Raw genomic sequence first — 23,633 nt, forward strand, 5'->3', positions numbered from 1 at the left:
TAATCCTTCCTGTGCTTCGGGTAATCCCCCTCCTACATTAATCCTTCCTGTGCTTCGGGTAATCCCCCTCCTACATGAATCCTTTCTGTGCTTCGGGTAATCCCCCTCCTACATGAATCCTTTCTGTGCTTCGGGTAATCCCCCTCCTACATGAATCCTTTCTGTGCTTCGGGTAATCCCCCTCCTACATGAATCCTTTCTGTGCTTCGGGTAATCCCCCTCCTACATGAATCCTTTCTGTGCTTCGGGTAATCCCCCTCCTACATGAATCCTTTCTGTGCTTCGGGTAATCCCCCTCCTACATGAATCCTTTCTGTGCTTCGGGTAATCCCCCTCCTACATGAATCCTTTCTGTGCTTCGGGTAATCCCCCTCCTACATGAATCCTTTCTGTGCTTCGGGTAATCCCCCTCCTACATGAATCCTTTCTGTGCTTCGGGTAATCCCCCTCCTACATGAATCCTTTCTGTGCTTCGGGTAATCCCCCTCCTACATTAATCCTTCCTGCGCTTCGGGTAATCCCCCTCCTACATGAATCCTTCCTGCGCTTCGGGTAATCCCCCTCCTACATTAATCCTTTCTGTGCTTCGGGTAATCCCCCTCCTACATGAATCCTTTCTGTGCTTCGGGTAATCCCCCTCCTACATGAATCCTTCCTGCGCTTCGGGTTATCCCCCTCCTACATGAATCCTTCCTGCGCTTCGGGTAATCCCCCTCCTACATGAATCCTTCCTGCGCTTCGGGTAATCCCCCTCCTACATGAATCCTTCCTGCGCTTCGGGTAATCCCCCTCCCCTCCCTCCTCTTGTAAAAAAAACCTACAATAGGGACTCAGAAAGGACAGTTTGACATGGAAAGCAACGACTTTAATAGAATGTGGACATTTTTATATTCCTTCAGTTCTTAGACTATCCTGTTAATGTCATTCATGTATACGCCCAACCCCTCCCCCACTCAGATTCTTCAGCACACTCACAACAGCTGTTATTGCTCTCAGTATCATTACCATCACAGTCCCCGTGCTCTCAGTATCATTACCATCACAGTCCCCGTGCTCTCAGTATCATTACCATCACAGTCCCCGTGCTCTCAGTATCATTACCATCACAGTCCCCGTGCTCTCAGTATCATTACCATCACAGTCCCCGTGCTCTCCTTACATGGCAGAGTCACTCTGCTTACAGCAAGTTATCAGGTACTGAGGATAAGCTTGGGTGTCATTAAATATGACAAAGATGGAGGGTTTCTGAAGATTATCCACCAGGCTGTCATATCTTCGTGGCACATCTGCGTTGCTGTTTGGCACCATGGGAGGTGTTCGCATGTCTGGTTTTCCCAGGACAAACTCTCCAGTAAGCACCTGAGCAACCAACACATATTTCTTTCCTTCACTGGAGGGTGGAGAGTAAATGTCCAGCGTGGAAATTGCAGCCTCGACAGCAAAATACACCCCCTGACCATACAGAGTCGCTGGGAAGGAGAGGAAATTGGAAAAAAAAAGGGAAAAATTAAAGGGGCAATTATTTAGGAACATGTAGAGATATCGCAGAGCAGGACAGAGGCCCTGATTCAGAGCCGGACGCTCTGAAAGAGCGCTCGCTCTGAATCAGGGCGTTTTTTTTTTTTCGGAGAACGGTCTCCTGGCCGCTCGCATAGCTGTGGGTGACCACCCACAGCTATAGCGAGCGGCCATGATGATGGTCAGACCATCGCGACCATTGGGCTTGCAACGAGACCCTTGTGGTAGGGTCTCGTGGCCGCAAGCCCCAGAGAGCTTTCGGCTCAAACAGACTTGTGATGTCAGTGGGGCCGCCCCCAAACGGTAGGCATTCCCATGGGAACGCCTCCATCTGGGCAGCCACGCCCCCGGCTCCCCCACCAAAGGGGGCGTGCTGTCACTCAACATCGACAGCATGCCCCCTTTGGTGCAAGACCCGGAGCGACAGCTTGCCTGTCGCTATCCGGGTCTTGCGCATGCGCTCTGGGCCACCATCGACCCGGTTGCGAGCGCTCAGCGCTTGCGACTGGGTCTAAATCAGGCCCAGAGCACAAAAAAACACAAAGGGGTCTGATGAATACAATGTGCTGCCAAGAATCACCACCATGCTCTGCTGTGCACACGTCAGCTACTTCTATTGTATTGCATGCACACATCTGTGCAGTGTTCTCCCCAGGCTGCTGGTTACAGGCACAGAAGCAGCTTACCCCCCGCCCGAATGCGCCGTGTCCCCGTACAACTTCATGCCAGGCACTCCCTCCCGCCCCAATGCGCAGCGTTCCCTGTTGCACGGTCACCTTCAACGTGTCCTTGTTACCATGGACACGGATGTGATGCCGAGCTGTGCCGACCTCACATCTCAGTCCGTCTGGTATCTGTGTCCTCCGGTAATAAGGACACATTAGTGAGGGTTCTGGACGACGGGACGCGGCACATTGGGGAGGGAGTTGCTTTTGGTTCATTAACAAGTACTGAGCCAGTTCTATCTCCAGTAATAGAACATCTGATAAATCCTCCCCACCCCCAACATATAATGAACATTTTATTACTGCGAAGGCCCCAACTGGACACTTCTTCATGTACCCGGCTGGAAACATTTCTGGGGAGAACACTGCTGTGGGGTGCGAGGCGAATCTGTCATTCCGGAACGGCACATCGCGCTGAATTAACAGAGCGCTCATTCCCAGCTTTGCATAATATACATGAAATGAGTAGCTATAATTAAGATTATATCATTTAGAAACAATAACAATAAAAAAATATACACTAATAAATCAATGGGTTTTAATCAATAAACAATATCTATAGAAACACAATACTCAGGTATAATTAATGCACTATATTCCTGATACAGTAAAATAATAAACAGGTGAATTCATCCACAGGTAATTGGAAAGTAAGTTCCGAATCCAACAGAGGAGACCTGTTACCGGCACCCCTGAGAATACTCACACTTCCACCCGCCGTTCTACTACTTACATTTATGTTATGGGCAGACGGTGCTTATACAGTATACGTGGCTCATTATATACAGTATACGTGGCTCATCTATACTACAAACTCCACCAACGTCAGCTTTTTACCATTCTGACAAAACAACCTACGTGGATTAGTATTTCTCTGCAATATACAGGGTGCTCTCATTCCCAGTCTCCTCTTAGTGCATAAGCCTCATTTATTGTGGACTAACTTCTCCATTACATTACAGAAGAACTCACCTCATTATTCTTTTCCCCTTCAGGAATATGGTGCTTGAAGTGTAATGTAATTAGTGCATTTGTTATACAAAAGTACTCTATTATTATACTATAATTCTATGGATGCTGTTTATTGATAAACATCCGATGATTAATTATTTTATATTTTTTATTGTGTTATTGATTTTTAACAAATTGCATATTCTTAAATATTATTTCTCTTTTCACGATCTTCCTATACCAGTGTTTTTACTGGCTGTGAATGAACTCAAGTCCACTGTGTATCACTGTGTTTGCCGTTTGTGTATCACTGTGTTTGCCGTTTGTGTATCACTGTGTTTGCCGTTTGTGTATCACTGTGTTTGCCGTTTGTGTATCACTGTGTTTTGCCGTTTGTGTATCACTGTGTTTTGCCGTTTGTGTATCACTGTGTTTTGCCGTTTGTGTATCACTGTGTTTGCCGTTTGTGTATCACTGTGTTTTGCCGTTTGTGTATCACTGTGTTTTGCCGTTTGTGTATCACTGTGTTTTGCCGTTTGTGTATCACTGTGTTTTGCCGTTTGTGTATCACTGTGTTTTGCTGTTTGTGTATCACTGTGTTTGCCGTTTGTGTATCACTGTGTTTTGCTGTTTGTGTATCACTGTGTTTTGCTGTTTGTGTATCACTGTGTTTTGCTGTTTGTGTATCACACTCATCGTGGGTGTTTAACCGTCTCCCAAGACAGCTGAGGGTACATTTATTAAGCGTAAATTTTTGAGCCAATTTTTATGTTGATTTAAATTGCCTGAAATGGGTTTATAACAGGACTTTCTTGTCTTTTCTTTTTTTTCTGTTACCAACATTCGATTTTGAAACTGATTTAAAAATCTTATGCGATGTGAGTAGATTTTGGAAGCTGTAAATGCATTTGTTGGTAATACTCCAAATTTCCATGACCAGAACAGGCTAAAAAGGTCCAGGGCTGTTTTAGGGGGAACCCACACCAATTTTTACTATTTCTTAGCCTAATTTAACCCTAAGAAGCATGCACAAATCATAGTGATCGGTGGACGCTTCTCCCAAACTAGTCCCCCTCCGGCAGGTGTGTAGGTGCTTCTATTTCTAATCCGACTGTTAGTAAATGAGGGGATCCTGTAGTTTGCTATGGGAAGTACCGATGTTTATTTCATGGTTGATTTTGGTAGACATTTGGTTTTATAGTCAATTTTGCAAATCAACTTAAAATCACCTATGAATACACCAAAAAGACAAAATCGACCTAAATCTACCTTTAGTAAATATGTTCACTAGGGGCCTGATTCAGCGTACACAACTGCAATTACGCACGCAATCGGACAATTGTTGTGTTCTGCGCTTGCGTATGCATCGCAGTGTGCACACACGAATCGGCCACAGCAATTGGGACTGCGATCGCAGTGTGCACGCACGAATCGGCCACAGCAATTGGGACTGCGATCGCAGTGACTATCGAGACCTCTCACAGTTATTGACAGGAAGTACTGTTTGTGGGTGGTGACGGGGGGTGGTCGTTGAAACGTGGGCATGTCAGTGCGTTTGAACGCCGTTGCATAGACGTGATTAAATTAGCCGCTGTGATGCCATACGAAGCCTGAGTACTCAAATAGGGGAATTCAATATGGAGCGATAAGTCCGTTTTTTGCGTTAATATCGCACCTATGACGTCATTATCGCAGGTTTTAGTATTACACCGTATTCAATTTAAAAGACTTTTCGCAGTTCGAAGTCTTTGAAACAGAACGGAGATAACTTTTCACCACGAAATAGGTGGCGAAAAAAAGTGCAGAATTGGGGTTTAGGGGTGCAGGCTTAAAAAAAATAGCCTGCACCCCTGGGAATGACATTTTAAAAATAACTGTGTAAAAAAAAAAATGTAAAAAAAAAATAAGGACACCCCAAAAAATTAATTTAAAAATTGGGGTGAAAAAAAAAAAAAAATGGGAAAAAATTGTATAACAATAGGAAAATAGGTTCAGGGCTATTTTGCAAGTATGCGGCACGTGTTTTCTAGAATAGGCCATTAACGGCAGGCGCACAAATGCTGAATTTTTAAAAACTTACTTTAGGGACATAAAAATATGCTAGTACCCATTTTCATGTACCCCAAATTTGATGGGACCACTTAAAAAAAACAAAAACCTAAGTGCTCTTCTGCATCACTTCTTCAATGTCGGGAAAAAAACACCTGCTGCGGCTATTTAAATTCCCGACTTTCATTTGCAGGCTAAAACGGGGGTACCCATAGTGATCCCCCATGTTTTTACAGCTTTAGGGGAGTCCTACAACTTTTTAAGGAAAATTTCGTAATTTAACGCAAATCCCACTTCGCAGGCTCCTGTTTTCGTAGGTTTCATATTGAATACGGGGATAAGCGGGCGCACGTCCGATACTTTATCCCAGGTAAAAGCTCCGATATGAAACGTAAACTTCGACAGCAAAGTTTAAGTTTCATATTGAATACCCCTCATAGTGTGCAATGAAATTAGCAATTCCTGAGAAAGGTCAGAGCTTGTGCAAGTGTGCGTGAGGCTGCGATGTTACTCGCTGCTGTGTGCCGGGAGGACGGAGCATATAGCTGGTCACAACAGAGAGGACGGAGGAGAACAGAGCGCAACTGTATTGTGTGCCGGGAGGATGGAGCATATAGCTGGTCACAACAGAGAGGACGGAGAACAGAGTGTAACTGTATTGTGTGCCGGGAGGACGGAGCATATAGCTGGACATAACAGAGAGGACGGAGGAGAACAGAGTGTAACTGTATTGTGTGCCGGGAGAACGGAGCATATAGCTGGTCACAACAGAGAGGACGGAGGAGAACAGAGCGCAACTGTAGTGTGTGCCGGGAGGACGGAGCATATAGCTGGTCACAACAGAGAGGACGGAGGAGAATAGAGGGTAACTGTATTGTGTGCCGGGAGGACGGAGCATATAGCTGGACATAACAGAGAGGACGGAGGAGAACAGAGTGTAACTGTATTGTGTGCCGGGAGAACGGAGCATATAGCTGGTCACAACAGAGAGGACGGAGGAGAATAGAGGGTAACTGTATTGTGTGCCGGGAGGACGGAGCATATAGCTGGAAAAAACAGAGAGGGCGGTGGAGAACAGAGCGCAACTTTATTGTGTGCAAGGAGGACGGAGCATATAGCTGGAAAAAACAGAGAGGGCGGAGGAGAACAGAGCATACAGCGTGTATGGAGGGCAGAGTGTAACACTACAGCGTGTATGGAAAACAGAGTGTAACACTACAGCGTGTATGGAGGGCAGAGGGCAGAGTGTAACACTACAGCGTGTATGGAGGGCAGAGGACAGAGTGTAACACTACAGCTTGTATGGAGGGCAGAGGACAGAGTGCAACACTACAGCGTGTATGGAGGGCAGAGTTTAACACTACAGCGTGTATGGAGGACAGAGTGTAAAACTACAGCGTCTATGGAAGGCAGAGTGTAACACTACAGCGTGTATGGAGGACAGAGTGTAACACTACAGCGTGTATGGAGGACAGAGTGTTACACTACAGCGTGTATGGAGGACAGAGTGTTACACTACAGCGTGTATGGAGGACAGAGTGTTACACTACAGCGTGTATGGAGGACAGAGTGTTACACTACAGCGTGTATGGAGGACAGAGTGTAACACTACAGCGTGTATGGAGGACAGAGTGTAACACTACAGCGTGTATGGAGGACAGAGTGTAACACTACAGCGTGTATGGAGGACAGAGTGTAACACTACAGCGTGTATGGAGGACAGAGTGTAACACTACAGCGTGTATGGAGGACAGAGTGTAACACTACAGCGTGTATGGAGGACAGAGTGTAACACTACAGCGTGTATGGAGGGCAGAGTGTAACACTACAGTGTGTATGGAGGGCAGAGTGTAACACTACAGCGTGTATGGAGGACAGAGGACAGAGTGTAACACTACAGCGTGTATGGAGGACAGAGTGTAACACTACAGCGTGTATGTAGGGCAGAGTGTAACACTACAGCGTGTATGGAGGGCAGAGTGTAACACTACAGCGTGTATGGAGGGCAGAGGACAGAGTGTAACACTACAGCTTGTATGGAGGGCAGAGGACAGAGTGCAACACTACAGCGTGTGTGGAGGACAGAGTGTAACACTACAACGTGTGTGGAGGTCAGAGGACAGAGTAACACTACAGCGTGTATGGAGGACAGAGTGTTACACTACAGCGTGTATGGAGGACAGAGTGTTACACTACAGCGTGTATGGAGGACAGAGTGTTACACTACAGCGGGTATGGAGGACAGAGTGTAACACTACAGCATGTGTGGAGGACAGAGTGTAACATTACAGCGTGTGTGCAGAGCACAGTGTAACACTACAGCGTGTATGGAGGACAGCGTGTAACACTACAGCGTGTATGGAGGGCAGAGTGTAACACTACAGCGTGTCTGGAGGACAGAGTGTAACACTACAGCGTGTGTGGAGGACAGAGTGTAACACTACAACGTGTGTGGAGGACAGAGTGTAACACTACAACGTGTGTGGAGGACAGAGTGTAACACTACAACGTGTGTGGAGGTCAGAGGACAGAGTAACACTACAGCGTGTATGGAGGACAGAGTGTTACACTACAACGTGTATGGAGGACAGAGTGTAACACTACAGCGTGTATGGAGGGCAGAGTGTAACACTACAGCGTGTATGGAGGACAGAGTGTAACACTACAGCGTGTATGGAGGACAGAGTGTAACACTACAGCGTGTATGGAGGGCAGAGTGTAACACTACAGTGTGTATGGGGGGCAGAGTGTAACACTACAGCGTGTATGGAGGACAGAGGACAGAGTGTAACACTACAGCGTGTATGGAGGACAGAGTGTAACACTACAGCGTGTATGTAGGGCAGAGTGTAACACTACAGCGTGTATGGAGGGCAGAGTGTAACACTACAGCGTGTATGGAGGGCAGAGGGCAGAGTGTAACACTACAGCGTGTATGGAGGGCAGAGGACAGAGTGTAACACTACAGCTTGTATGGAGGGCAGAGGACAGAGTGCAACACTACAGCGTGTGTGGAGGACAGAGTGTAACACTACAACGTGTGTGGAGGTCAGAGGACAGAGTAACACTACAGCGTGTATGGAGGACAGAGTGTTACACTACAGCGTGTATGGAGGACAGAGTGTTACACTACAGCGTGTATGGAGGACAGAGTGTTACACTACAGCGGGTATGGAGGACAGAGTGTAACACTACAGCATGTGTGGAGGACAGAGTGTAACATTACAGCGTGTGTGCAGAGCACAGTGTAACACTACAGCGTGTATGGAGGACAGCGTGTAACACTACAGCGTGTATGGAGGGCAGAGTGTAACACTACAGCGTGTCTGGAGGACAGAGTGTAACACTACAGCGTGTGTGGAGGACAGAGTGTAACACTACAACGTGTGTGGAGGACAGAGTGTAACACTACAACGTGTGTGGAGGACAGAGTGTAACACTACAACGTGTGTGGAGGTCAGAGGACAGAGTAACACTACAGCGTGTATGGAGGACAGAGTGTTACACTACAACGTGTATGGAGGACAGAGTGTAACACTACAGCGTGTATGGAGGGCAGAGTGTAACACTACAGTGTGTATGGAGGACAGAGTGTTACACTCCAGCGTGTGTGGAGGACAGAGTGTTACACTCCAGCGTGTATGGAGGTCAGAGTGTAACACTACAGCGTGTATGGAGGTCAGAGGACAGAGTGTAACACTACAGCGGGTATGGAGGACAGAGTGTAACACTACAGCGTGTATGGAGGTCAGAGGACAGAGTGTAACACTACAGCGTGTGTGGAGGACAGAGTGCAACACTACAGCGTGTATGGAGGACAGAGTGTAACACTACAGCGTGTGTGGAGGACAGAGTGTAAAACTACAGCGTGTGTGGAGGTCAGAGGACAGAGTGTAACACTACAGCGTGTATAGAGGACAGAGTGTAACACTACAACGTGTATGGAGGTCAGAGGACAGAGTAACACTACAGCGTGTATGGAGGACAGAGTGTTACACTACAGCGTGTATGCAGGACAGAGTGTAACACTACAGCGTGTATGGAGGTCAGAGGACAGAGTGTTACACTACAGTGTGTATGGAGGGCAGAGTGTAACACTACAGCGTGTATGGAGGGCAGAGTGTAACACTACAGCGTGTGTGGAGGACAGAGTGTAACACTACAGCATGTGTGGAGGACAGAGTGTAACACTACAGCATGTGTGGAGGACAGAGAGTAACACTACAGCGTGTATGGAGGTCAGAGGACAGAGTGTAACACTACAGCGTATATGGAGGACAGAGTGTAACACTACAGCGTGTATGGAGGACAGCGTGTTACACTACAGCGTGTATGGAGGTCAGAGTGTAACACTACAGCGTGTGTGGAGGACAGAGTGTAACACTACAGCGTGTGTGGAGGACAGAGTGTAACACTACAGCGTGTGTGGAGGACAGAGTGTATGGAGGTCAGAGGACAGAGTGTAACACTACAGCGTGTATGGAGGGCAGAGTGTAACACTACAGCGTGTATGGAGGTCAGAGGACAGAGTGTAACACTACAGCGTATGTGGAGGACAGAGTTTAACACTACAGCGTGTGTGGAGGACAGAGTGGGCACGACAGAGGAGTGCAGCAGGGGAGAGACGGTGCATTATAGACACTGTAGGGAAGGGGAGAGACGGTGCATGATAACACTATAGGGAAGGGGAGAGACGGTGCATTATAGACACTATAGGGGAGGGGAGAGACGGTGCATTATAGACACTATAGGGGAGGGGAGAGACGGTGCATTATAGACACTATAGGGAAGGGGAGAGACGGTGCATTATAGACACTATAGGAAAGGGGAGAGACGGTGCATTATAGACACTATAGGAAAGGGGAGAGACGGTGCATTATAGACACTATAGGGAAGGGGAGAGACGGTGCATTATAGACACTATAGGGGAGGGGAGAGACGGTGCATTATAGACACTATAGGGGAGGGGAGAGACGGTGCATTATAGACACTATAGGGGAGGGGAGAGACGGTGCATTATAGACACTATAGGGGAGGGGAGAGACGGTGCATTATAGACACTATAGGGGAGGGGAGAGACGGTGCATTATAGACACTATAGGGAAGGGGAGAGACGGTGCATTATAGACACTATATGGAAGGGGAGAGACGGTGCATTATAGACACTATAGGGGAGGGGAGAGACGGTGCATTATAGACACTATAGGGGAGGGGAGAGACGGTGCATTATAGACACTATAGGGGAGGGGAGAGACGGTGCATTATAGACACTATAAGGGAGGGGAGAGACGGTGCATTATAGACACTAAAGGGAAGGGGAGAGACGGTGCATTATAGACACTATAGGGGAGGGGAGAGACGGTGCATTATAGACACTATAGGGGAGGGGAGAGACGGTGCATTATAGACACTATATGGAAGGGGAGAGACGGTGCATTATAGACACTATATGGAAGGGGAGAGACGGTGCATTATAGACACTATAGGGGAGGGGAGAGACGGTGCATTATAGACACTATAGGGGAGGGGAGAGACGGTGCATTATAGACACTATAGGGGAGGGGAGAGACGGTGCATTATAGACACTATAAGGGAGGGGAGAGACGGTGCATTATAGACACTAAAGGGAAGGGGAGAGACGGTGCATTATAGACACTATAGGGGAGGGGAGAGACGGTGCATTATAGACACTATAGGGGAGGGGAGAGACGGTGCATTATAGACACTATATGGAAGGGGAGAGACGGTGCATTATAGAGACTATAGGGAAGGGGAGAGACGGTGCATTATAGAGACTATAGGGAAGGGGAGAGACGGTGCATTATAGAGACTATAGGGGAGGGGAGAGACGGTGCATTATAGACACTATAGGGGAGGGGAGAGACGGTGCATTATAGACACTATAGGGGAGGGGAGAGACGGTGCATTATAGACACTATAGGTGAGGGGAGAGACGGTGCATTATAGACACTATAGGGAAGGGGAGAGACGGTGCATTATAGACACTATAGGGAAGGGGAGAGACGGTGCATTATAGACACTATAGGGAAGGGGAGAGACGGTGCATTATAGACACTATAGGGAAGGGGAGAGACGGTGCATTATAGACACTATAGGGGAGGGGAGAGACGGTGCATTATAGAAACTATAGGGAAGGGGAGAGACGGTGCATTATAGACACTATAGGGGAGGGGAGAGACGGTGCATTAGACACACTATAGGGGAGGGGAGAGACGGTGCATTATAGACACTATAGGGGAGGGGAGAGACGGTGCATTAGACACACTATAGGGGAGGAGAGAGACGGTACATTATAGACACTATAGGGAAGGGGAGAGACGGTGCATTATAGACACTATAGGGGAGGGGAGAGATGGTGCATTATAGACACTATAGGGAAGGGGAGAGATGGTGCATTATAGACACTATAGGGGAGGGGAGAGATGGTGCATTATAGACACTAAAGGGGAGGGGAGAGATGGTGCATTATAGACACTATAGGGGAGGGGAGGGATGGTGCATTATAGACACTATAGGGGAGGGATGGTGCATTATAGACACTATAGGGGAGGGGAGAGATGGTGCATTATAGACATTATTACCATTCTTTCCACAGAAGCTGCGATCAAATCCATGGTGGCAGATCTCTCTGGCCGCTCTGTCAGTGGTTCCGTGGTAGAGCGTATGCTCAATGGGTGTCTTAGGATCATATATCATCATGTTCTGCTTTTTCAGCTGGTACTGGTTATACAGCAAAGTATTCTGCACCTTCTCTACCTAGGAAACAACAAGACAGACAAATATCAGATATATAGATATAGGATGTAACCGTCCCAAGCACAAGTATTATAGTATACATCTATTACTGGTGTGACAGCTATTATAGTATACATCTATTACTGGTGTGACAGCTATTATAGTATACATCTATTACTGGTGTGACAGGTATTATAGTATACATCTATTACTGGTGTGACAGCTATTATAGTATACATCTATTACTGGTGTGACAGGTATTATAGTATACATCTATTACTGGTGTGACAGGTATTATAGTATACATCTATTACTGGTGTGACAGCTATTATAGTATACATCTATTACTGGTGTGACAGGTATTATAGTATACATCTATTACTGGTGTGACAGCTATTATAGTATACATCTATTACTGGTGTGACAGCTATTATAGTATACATCTATTACTGGTGTGACAGCTATTATAGTATACATCTATTACTGGTGTGACAGGTATTATAGTATACATCTATTACTGGTGTGACAGCTATTATAGTATACATCTATTACTGGTGTGACAGCTATTATAGTATACATCTATTACTGGTGTGACAGGTATTATAGTATACATCTATTACTGGTGTGACAGGTATTATAGTATACATCTATTAGTGGTGTGACAGGTATTATAGTATACATCTATTACTGGTGTGACAGGTATTATAGTATACATCTATTACTGGTGTGACAGGTATTATAGTATACATCTATTACTGGTGTGACAGCTATTATAGTATACATCTATTAGTGGTGTGACAAGTATTATAGTATACATCTATTACTGGTGTGACAGGTATTATAGTATACATCTATTAGTGGTGTGACAGCTATTATAGTATACATCTATTACTGGTGTGACAAGTATTATAGTATACATCTATTACTGGTGTGACAGGTATTATAGTATACATCTATTAGTGGTGTGACAGCTATTATAGTATACATCTATTACTGGTGTGACAGGTATTATAGTATACATCTATTACTGGTGTGACAGGTATTATAGTATACATCTATTAGTGGTGTGACAGCTATTATAGTATACATCTATTACTGGTGTGACAGGTATTATAGTATACATCTATTACTGGTGTGACAGGTATTATAGTATACATCTATTACTGGTGTGACAGGTATTATAGTATACATCTATTACTGGTGTGACAGCTATTATAGTATACATCTATTACTGGTGTGACAGCTATTATAGTATACATCTATTACTGGTGTGACAGGTATTATAGTATACATCTATTACTGGTGTGACAGCTATTATAGTATACATCTATTACTGGTGTGACAAGTATTATAGTATACATCTATTACTGGTGTGACAAGTATTATAGTATACATCTATTACTGGTGTGGCAGCTATTATAGTATACATCTATTACTGATCTGACAGGTATTATAGTATACATCTATTACTGGTGTGGCAGCTATTATAGTATACATCTATTACTGGTGTGACAGGTATTATAGTATACATCTATTAGTGGTGTGACAGGTATTATAGTATACATCTATTAGTGGTGTGACAGGTATTATAGTATACATCTATTACTGGTGTGACAGGTATTATAGTATACATCTATTACTGGTGTGACAGGTATTATAGTATACATCTATTACTGGTGTGACAGGTATTATAGTATACATCTATTACTGGTGTGACAGCTATGATAGTATACATCTATTACTGGTGTGACAGCTATGATAGTATACATCTATTACTGGTGTGACAGGTATTATAGTATACATCTATTACTGGTGTGACAGGTATTATAGTATACATCTATTACTGGTGTGACAGGTATTATAGTATACATCTATTACTGGTGTGACAGGTATTATAGTATACATCTATTAGTGGTGTGACAGGTATTATAGTATACATCTATTACTGGTGTGACAGGTATTATAGTATACATCTATTACTGGTGTGACAGGTATTATAGTATACATCTATTACTGGTGTGACAGCTATTATAGTATACATCTATTACTGGTGTGACAGCTATTATAGTATACATCTATTACTGGTGTGACAGGTATTATAGTATACATCTATTACTGGTGTGACAGGTATTATAGTATACATCTATTACTGGTGTGACAGGTATTATAGTATACATCTATTACTGGTGTGACAGGTATTATAGTATACATCTATTACTGGTGTGACAGGTATTATAGTATACATCTATTACTGGTGTGACAAGTATTATAGTATACATCTATTACTGGTGTGACAGGTATTATAGTATACATCTATTACTGGTGTGACAGCTATTATAGTATACATCTATTACTGGTGTGACAGGTATTATAGTATACATCTATTACTGGTGTGACAGGTATTATAGTATACATCTATTACTGGTGTGACAGCTATTATAGTATACATCTATTACTGGTCTGACAGGTATTATAGTATACATCTATTACTGGTGTGACAGGTATTATAGTATACATCTATTACTGGTGTGACAGCTATTATAGTATACATCTATTACTGGTGTGACAGCTAATATAGTATACATCTATTACTGGTGTGACAGGTATTATAGTATACATCTATTACTGGTGTGACAGGTATTATAGTATACATCTATTAGTGGTGTGACAGGTATTATAGTATACATCTATTACTGGTGTGACAAGTATTATAGTATACATCTATTACTGGTGTGACAGCTACATGTATGACAAGAATTATAGTATACATCTATTACTGGTGTGACAGAGTTACAGGTATTACAGTATATAAGTGTTACTGGTGTGATAGAGTTACAGGTATTACAGTATAAAAGTGTTACTGGTGTGACAGAGCTACAGGTATTACAGTATAAAAGTGTTACTGGTGTGACAGAGCCAGAGGTATTACAGTATAAAAGTGTTACTGGTGTGACAGAGTTACAGGTATTACAGTATAAAAGTGTTACTGGTGTGACAGAGCTACAGGTATTACAGTATAAAAGTGTTACTGGTGTGACAGAGCCAGAGGTATTACAGCATATAAGTGTTACTGGTGTGATAGAGCTACAGGTATTACAGCATATAAGTGTTACTGGTGTGACAGGGTTACAGGTATTACAGTATAAAAGTGTTACTGGTGTGACAGAGCCAGAGGTATTACAGCATATAAGTGTTACTGGTGTGATAGAGCTACAGGTATTACAGTATATAAGTGTTACTGGTGTGACAGAGTTACAGGTATTACAGTATATAAGTGTTACTGGTGTGACAGAGCCAGAGGTATTACAGTTTATAAGTGTTACTGGTGTGACAGAGCCAGAGGTATTACAGTATATAAGTGTTACTGGTGTGACAGGGCTACAGGTATTACAGTATAAAAGTGTTACTGGTGTGACAGGGCTACAGGTATTACAGTATAAAAGTGTTACTGGTGTGACAGGGTTACAGGTATTACAGTATATAAGTGTTACTGGTGTGACAGGGCTACAGGTATTACCGTATAAAAGTGTTACTGGTGTGATAGGGTTACAGGTCTTACCGTATAAAAGTGTTACTGGTGTGACAGAGTTACAGGTATTACAGTATAAAAGTGTTACTGGTGTGACAGAGTTACAGGTATTACAGTATATAAGTGTTACTGGTGTGACAGGGTTACAGGTATTACAGTATATAAGTGTTACTGGTGTGACAGAGCTACAGGTATTACAGTATGTAAGTGTTACTGGTGTGACAGGGCTACAGGTATTACAGTATAAAAGTGTTACTGGTGTGACAGAGTTACAGGTATTACAGTATAAAAGTGTTACTGGTTTGACAGAGCTACAGGTATTACAGTATATAAGTGTTACTGGTGTGACAGAGCTACAGGTATTACAGTATATAAGTGTTACTGGTGTGACAGGGCTACAGGTATTACAGTATAAAAGTGTTACTGGTGTGACAGGGTTACAGGTATTACAGTATATAAGTGTTACTGGTGTGATAGGGCTACAGGTATTACAGTATAAAAGTGTTACTGGTGTGATAGGGTTACAGGTATTACCGTATAAAAGTGTTACTGGTGTGACAGAGTTACAGGTATTACAGTATATAAGTGTTACTGGTGTGACAGGGTTACAGGTATTACAGTATATAAGTGTTACTGGTGTGACAGAGCTACAGGTATTACAGTATATAAGTGTTACTGGTGTGACAGGGCTACAGGTATTACAGTATAAAAGTGTTACTGGTGTGATAGAGTTACAGGTATTACCGTATAAAAGTGTTACAGACATATAGAACTTCCAATTCCAGCTCCCATGTGAGGAGACGCCGGACAATTCAGCTCTGCTGCAGCCTCAGCTAACAGTAGCACAACAGCAGCTATAGTGCCTGGCTCCTTTGCACCAGAGGCCAGCTACTGGAGGGGTATACACCCAGCCCTATACGGAGAGGTCTTTCTCCCCACAAATGCTAGCAAAGAATTGACGTGCACGCCAGGAGAGGGGATGCACAAAGGCATGGCCACCGCTGCTGATACACAGGTAGGAGATCAGCCTGGACTATTACATATAGATGACTACCAGCCTATCTCCCCTGACTGAGGGTCCTGTCACCGATGGAGAAGTAGTTAAGAGTCATTCAGGACATTGTGGGCCCCATTATGGATTCTCATGCTGCCAAACTAACGCAGGCTGTGCAGGACATCAAATCACAGATCAAACAGCTTTCTTACAGGTAGTCTATACATCTGAGCAGAGAATTGAGGAACTTTTTAAGGATGTCTCCCTCTCTCCAGAAATCTCATTATCAACTCGTAAATAAGGTTGATGATCTGGAAAATACATCCACTAAAAATAATGGCTGTGTAGTGTATGTGGTAAGTATAACAGAAGGCCATGGCCGTGTAGTGTATGTGGTAAGTATAACAGAAGGCCATGGCTGTGTAGTGTATGTGGTAAGTATAACAGAAGGCCATGGCTGTGTAGTGTATGTGGTAAGTATAACAGGAGGCCATGGCTGTGTAGTGTATGTGGTAAGTATAACAGGAGGCCATGGCTGTGTAGTGTATGTGGTAAGTATAACAGGAGGCCATGGCTGTGTAGTGTATGTGGTAAGTATAACAGGAGGCCATGGCTGTGTAGTGTATGTGGTAAGTATAACAGAAGGCCATGGCTGTGTAGTGTATGTGGTAAGTATAACAGTAGGCCATGGCTGTGTAGTGTATGTGGTAAGTATAACAGGAGGCCATAGCTGTGTAGTGTATGTGGTAAGTATAACAGGAGGCCATAGCTGTGTAGTGTATGTGGTAAGTATAACAGGAGGCCATAGCTGTGTAGTGTATGTGGTAAGTATAACAGGAGGCCATAGCTGTGTAGTGTATGTGGTAAGTATAACAGAAGGCCATGGCTGTGTAGTGTATGTAGTCAGTATAACAGAAGGCCATAGCTGTGTAGTGTATGTGGTAAGTATAACAGAAGGCCATGGCTGTGTAGTGTATGTAGTCAGTATAACAGAAGGCCATGGCTGTGTAGTGTATGTGGTAAGTATAACAGAAGGCCATGGCTGTGTAGTGTATGTGGTAAGTATAACAGAAGGCCATGGCTGTGTAGTGTATGTGGTAAGTATAACAGGAGGCCATGGCTGTGTAGTGTATGTGGTAAGTATAACAGGAGGCCATGGCTGTGTAGTGTATGTGGTAAGTATAACAGGAGGCCATGGCTGTGTAGTGTATGTGGTAAGTATAACAGGAGGCCATGGCTGTGTAGTGTATGTGGTAAGTATAACAGGAGGCCATGGCTGTGTAGTGTATGTGGTAAGTATAACAGAAGGCCATGGCTGTGTAGTGTATGTGGTAAGTATAACAGTAGGCCATGGCTGTGTAGCGTATGTGATGTTGTATTTACCTTGAGGACCATTGTTACAGGTTTCTGCTTCTGCAGAGTGCTGAGGAATGGCTGGACAACACGGACATACTCCTCTGAGGTCTCCGACACAGGGATCAATGCTTCTTTATGCTGTACTTCAAGGCTCATCAGCTCAACCTCAGGTTCTGCCCCTCCCTGGAAGGTGCTCAGGATTTGGGAGAGCTCTTGCCGACATTTTGTAGGGCATTGTAAAAATCCTTGTATATGTGCCTGTCCTTCAGACACTGTAATTCTAACTCTGTGCTTCCATTCCAGGGCGGGCAGGATCTCTGCTTTGTGTTGGAAACTGCGGATTCCTTCCAGAGTTACGGTACACAGTTTTGCAGTTACTGTTTTGCGTAGAGCCGCACAAGCCACCACAAGACTGGTCTCATCCCCTGCCAGCACTTTAATCTGGGCGGCATCTGAGGCCTTCTCCATCTCACTGATGGTGGGAACTTCCTCTATGCCAGTAAAGGTCCTCCTCTGACCATATGGTCCTTGGCTACAGAAAGACATTTCTAGTGCTCTTTGCAAGGATTCTTCACTTTCATCTAAGACCTGCTGTTTAAGTGACAGCTGTAATGCTCTCTGCAACTCCTCGTCGTCTTCACGCATGGAGATCTCTTGGGTGTCCATTGACCTTTGAATGGCTAAAAGTAGTTGAGCTTCTTCATCCAGTTCTCTATCTTTATACTCATCACGTGATATCTTACAGGCTTGGTCTAGCTCGTCGTCCATGAGCTCAGATATGGCTTCTTCATCCACCTTTGGAGATATGTCAGTATATATATCTTCCTCAGTGTCCTCTGGACGTATGTTATATTCAGTGGTCATTGCTGGGCATTCCTCAGACAACCTTTCGCTGTGTCCGTCTCCCTCCACATCTCTTAGAAGGCAAGCTATCTGCTTTATACCCTCTATCAAAGAGAAAACAGAGAGAGAAAAGGTAAAAAAACATTTAAAGAGCACAGCGGCCGGTCAGTGTGTGACTGTGTAATATACATGTTGTTACATAACCTATGGGAGCAGCGGCCGGTCAGTGTGTGACTGTGTAATATACATGTTGTTACATAACCTATGGGCGCAGCGGCCGGTCAGTGTGACTGTGTAATATACATGTTGTTACATAACCTATGGGAGCAGCGGCCGGTCAGTGTGACTGTGTAATATACATGTTGTTACATAACCTATGGGAGCAGCGGCCGGTCAGTGTGACTGTGTAATATACATGTTGTTACATAACCTATGGGAGCAGCGGCCGGTCAGTGTGTGACTGTGTAATATACATGTTGTTACATAACCTATGGGAGCAGCGGCCGGTCAGTGTGTGACTGTGTAATATACATGTTGTTACATAACCTATGGGAGCAGCGGCCGGTCAGTGTGTGACTGTGTAATATACATGTTGTTACATAACCTATGGGAGCAGCGGCCGGTCAGTGTGACTGTGTAATATACATGTTGTTACATAACCTATGGGAGCAGCGGCCGGTCAGTGTGACTGTGTAATATACATGTTGTTACATAACCTATGGGAGCAGCGGCCGGTCAGTGTGTGACTGTGTAATATACATGTTGTTACATAACCTATGGGAGCAGCGGCCGGTCAGTGTGTGACTGTGTAATATACATGTTGTTACATAACCTATGGGCGCAGCGGCCGGTCAGTGTGTGACTGTGTAATATACATGTTGTTACATAACCTATGGGAGCAGCGGCCGGTCAGTGTGACTGTGTAATATACATGTTGTTACATAACCTATGGGAGCAGCGGCCGGTCAGTGTGACTGTGTAATATACATGTTGTTACATAACCTATGGGAGCAGCGGCCGGTCAGTGTGACTGTGTAATATACATGTTGTTACATAACCTATGGGAGCAGCGGCCGGTCAGTGTGTGACTGTGTAATATACATGTTGTTACATAACCTATGGGAGCAGCGGCCGGTCAGTGTGTGACTGTGTAATATACATGTTGTTACATAACCTATGGGAGCAGCGGCCGGTCAGTGTGTGACTGTGTAATATACATGTTGTTACATAACCTATGGGAGCAGCGGCCGGTCAGTGTGTGACTGTGTAATATACATGTTGTTACATAACCTATGGGAGCAGCGGCCGGTCAGTGTGTGACTGTGTAATATACATGTTGTTACATAACCTATGGGAGCAGCGGCCGGTCAGTGTGTGACTGTGTAATATACATGTTGTTACATAACCTATGGGCGCAGCGGCCGGTCAGTGTGTGACTGTGTAATATACATGTTGTTACATAACCTATGGGCGCAGCGGCCGGTCAGTGTGACTGTGTAATATACATGTTGTTACATAACCTATGGGAGCAGCGGCCGGTCAGTGTGACTGTGTAATATACATGTTGTTACATAACCTATGGGAGCAGCGGCCGGTCAGTGTGACTGTGTAATATACATGTTGTTACATAACCTATGGGCGCAGCGGCCGGTCAGTGTGTGACTGTGTAATATACATGTTGTTACATAACCTATGGGCGCAGCGGCCGGTCAGTGTGTGACTGTGTAATATACATGTTGTTACATAACCTATGGGAGCAGCGGCCGGTCAGTGTGACTGTGTAATATACATGTTGTTACATAACCTATGGGAGCAGCGGCCGGTCAGTGTGACTGTGTAATATACATGTTGTTACATAACCTATGGGCGCAGCGGCCGGTCAGTGTGACTGTGTAATATACATGTTGTTACATAACCTATGGGAGCAGCGGCCGGTCAGTGTGACTGTGTAATATACATGTTGTTACATAACCTATGGGCGCAGCGGCCGGTCAGTGTGTGACTGTGTAATATACATGTTGTTACATAACCTATGGGCGCAGCGGCCGGTCAGTGTGTGACTGTGTAATATACATGTTGTTACATAACCTATGGGAGCAGCGGCCGGTCAGTGTGACTGTGTAATATACATGTTGTTACATAACCTATGGGAGCAGCGGCCGGTCAGTGTGACTGTGTAATATACATGTTGTTACATAACCTATGGGCGCAGCGGCTGGTCAGTGTGACTGTGTAATATACATGTTGTTACATAACCTATGGGCGCAGCGGCCGGTCAGTGTGTGACTGTGTAATATACATGTTGTTACATAACCTATGGGAGCAGCGGCCGGTCAGTGTGACTGTGTAATATACATGTTGTTACATAACCTATGGGAGCAGCGGCCGGTCAGTGTGTGACTGTGTAATATACATGTTGTTACATAACCTATGGGAGCAGCGGCCGGTCAGTGTGTGACTGTGTAATATACATGTTGTTACATAACCTATGGGAGCAGCGGCCGGTCAGTGTGTGACTGTGTAATATACATGTTGTTACATAACCTATGGGTGCAGCGGCCGGTCAGTGTGTGACTGTGTAATATACATGTTGTTACATAACCTATGGGCGCAGCGGCCGGTCAGTGTGTGACTGTGTAATATGCATGTTGTTACATAACCTATGGGCGCAGTGGCCGGTCAGTGTGTGACTGTGTAATATGCATGTTGTTACATAACCTATGGGCGCAGCGGCCGGTCAATGTGACTGTGTAATATGCATGTTATTACATAACCTCAGACTGCAGACTGCAATTCCTGACAGAATGAAGATTTATGGGTGGAAAATAGAGCAATTATTTCTTCTCTGCTGCAATGTCCCTTGAACCTCACTTCCCCTGCATGTTTGTTAGTACATTCCAGTGCCATTCCACGGCCCTCAAGGCTGCATCCTGCGTCCTAGCCGCACCTCGGTTCATACGGCGCATCCTTCCATGAAAGCCGCACCTCGGCTCACTAGCCCGCATCTTGATACCAAAGCTGCACCTGAATCATCACCAGCCACATAACATCTTGTGGTCATCAGGATAGCCGTGTAAACCCATACTGTCCCGAGTTTAAGACCAGGTGGCCACCTAAGTACCGGTGAGTGCAACCAGCTCTAAGGGAACAGTGGGTGGCTGTAGGGGTCTTACATGGTGATTCCTAGGAGACAATAGGCCATTTGCCTATTTGCAATGCTGAGATCATAATTGTGACTATCATACAAAATAAGATTTATGGAGTTACCTTTGATAACATGGATACCACAGGGATACCATGGGGGTAATGTGGTTGGAGTGATCCAGGCGCCAAACTGTTAATCTGGTCCTCCTCCACATGTACCCCACCCCCGGCCAAAGGCATTCAGTTTGTAAACAAGCCCAAGGCAGGAGAAGGAAAGAGGAGAAGGAAGAACAATCGTACACCAGAAACACTCTAAAAAAATGAGAGAATCCGTGACCGAAAGAAAAATTACCCAATGCAGCCAGGTGCGTCAGGGTGGGTGCTCTATGGACCTCAAAGAAAAACAGTTATCAAAGATAAGTCTACTATAACTCTAATTTTCTCAGGTTCCATAGGGATCCACAGGGATACTATGGGGATGTCCTAAAGCAGTTCCCCTAAGGGCGGGGATGCTCCTGAGCAGAAAGGAGAACTAGTCACCCAAAGGAAGCATCTTGAGAGGCAAAAGTATCAAAGGTATAGAACCTAAGAAAAGTGTGGACAGACCACCACGTGGCTGCCTTGCACAATTGCTCAGCAGCGGCACCACAAGTAAGCACCCACAATGGTCCCACAGACTGGGTAGAACGTGCTGTCGCCGTGCTTTGGACCTGAGAGATAGTCATACGTAACCATCAAGCCAAGGTCTGCTTATTAGCTGGCCATCCTCGTTTGTGAAAACCATATAACACAAAGAGAGCATCAGATTTTCTAGAGTTTATATGCTCAACATAGATAAGGAGAGCACGAACCACATCCAAGGAGGCTTCACCTACAGAAAGGTCTGAAGACTGAAAAGCTGGAACCACAATCTCTTCATTCACATGAAAACGGGACACTACCTTAGGAAGGTAACCCTCCCTTGTACGGAGAACAGCTCTATCCTGGTGAAAAATAAAAAATGTGGAGTGACAAGAGAGTGCTGCCAAATCAGAGACTCTGCGTGCAGAATAGATAGCGAGGATAAAGTATCTCTGCTGTCAACCATTTAAAATCTACAGAGTTCAGAGGTTCAAATGGGTGAGCTTGTAACCCCTTGAGAACCAAAGACAATTCCCACGCTGCTACCGGTGGGACAAAAGGTGGCTGAACTTGGAGAACCCCCTGAAAAAAAAAATCTAACATCCGGCAAAGAAGCAATCCTTCTCTGGAACCAGACTGACAGCGCAGAAACCTGCACTCTCAGGGTGGCCAGGCGGAAACCAAGGTCTAACCCAGCGTGGAGAAAAGCAAGTACCCAGGAAACCCTAAAAACCTTAGGGTCATACTTTCTGTGGGAACACCATTTACCAAAAGAATGCTAAACTCTGTAATAGATATGGGCAGAGGAAGGCTTTCATGCCATAAGCATCATTTGAATCACAGAGCTGGAGAAATCTTTGGCTCTTAAGATGGAAGACTCAAGAGCCATACCATCAAAGACAGACAAGGTTAGTCCAGATGTAGGCAAGGACCCTGCGCTAACAGATCTGGCCATAGAGGAAGAGGAAACGGACTGTCTATGGATACATTCCGTATGTCGGTGAACCAATGGCGTCTGGGCCAAGCAGGAGCCACTAGTATTACTGTTTGCCTTTCTTCTTGAATTTCCTGAGGACCCTTGGGATGAGGGAAATCAGAGGAAAGAGATATGCCAGCTTGAATCCCATCTTACTGCCAGTGCATCCAC

General features: G+C 44.9%; 1 protein-coding gene across 2 annotated transcripts in view; it reads right to left on the bottom strand.

Annotated features, from left to right (window-relative positions):
* Window positions 1–843: 843 nt before the first annotated feature.
* The window catches only part of PARP10 (poly(ADP-ribose) polymerase family member 10), a 71,427-nt gene continuing 48,637 nt past the window's right edge, over window positions 844–23,633 (bottom strand). For both annotated transcript variants that reach the window (XM_088461567.1, XM_088461566.1), the window contains 3 exons: window positions 17,906–18,825; window positions 11,846–12,020; window positions 844–1,469 (listed from right to left, as the gene is read on the bottom strand). In XM_088461567.1, coding sequence (XP_088317693.1) covers window positions 1,156–1,469; window positions 11,846–12,020; window positions 17,906–18,825 — 1,409 coding nt within the window. In that variant the 3' untranslated portion in view covers window positions 844–1,155. The remainder of the gene's footprint in view (window positions 1,470–11,845; window positions 12,021–17,905; window positions 18,826–23,633) is intronic.

The sequence above is a fragment of the Taudactylus pleione genome, unplaced genomic scaffold (assembly GCF_031769625.1).
Source record: "Taudactylus pleione unplaced genomic scaffold, aTauple2 ptg001069l, whole genome shotgun sequence".
NCBI lineage: Eukaryota > Metazoa > Chordata > Amphibia > Anura > Myobatrachidae > Taudactylus > Taudactylus pleione.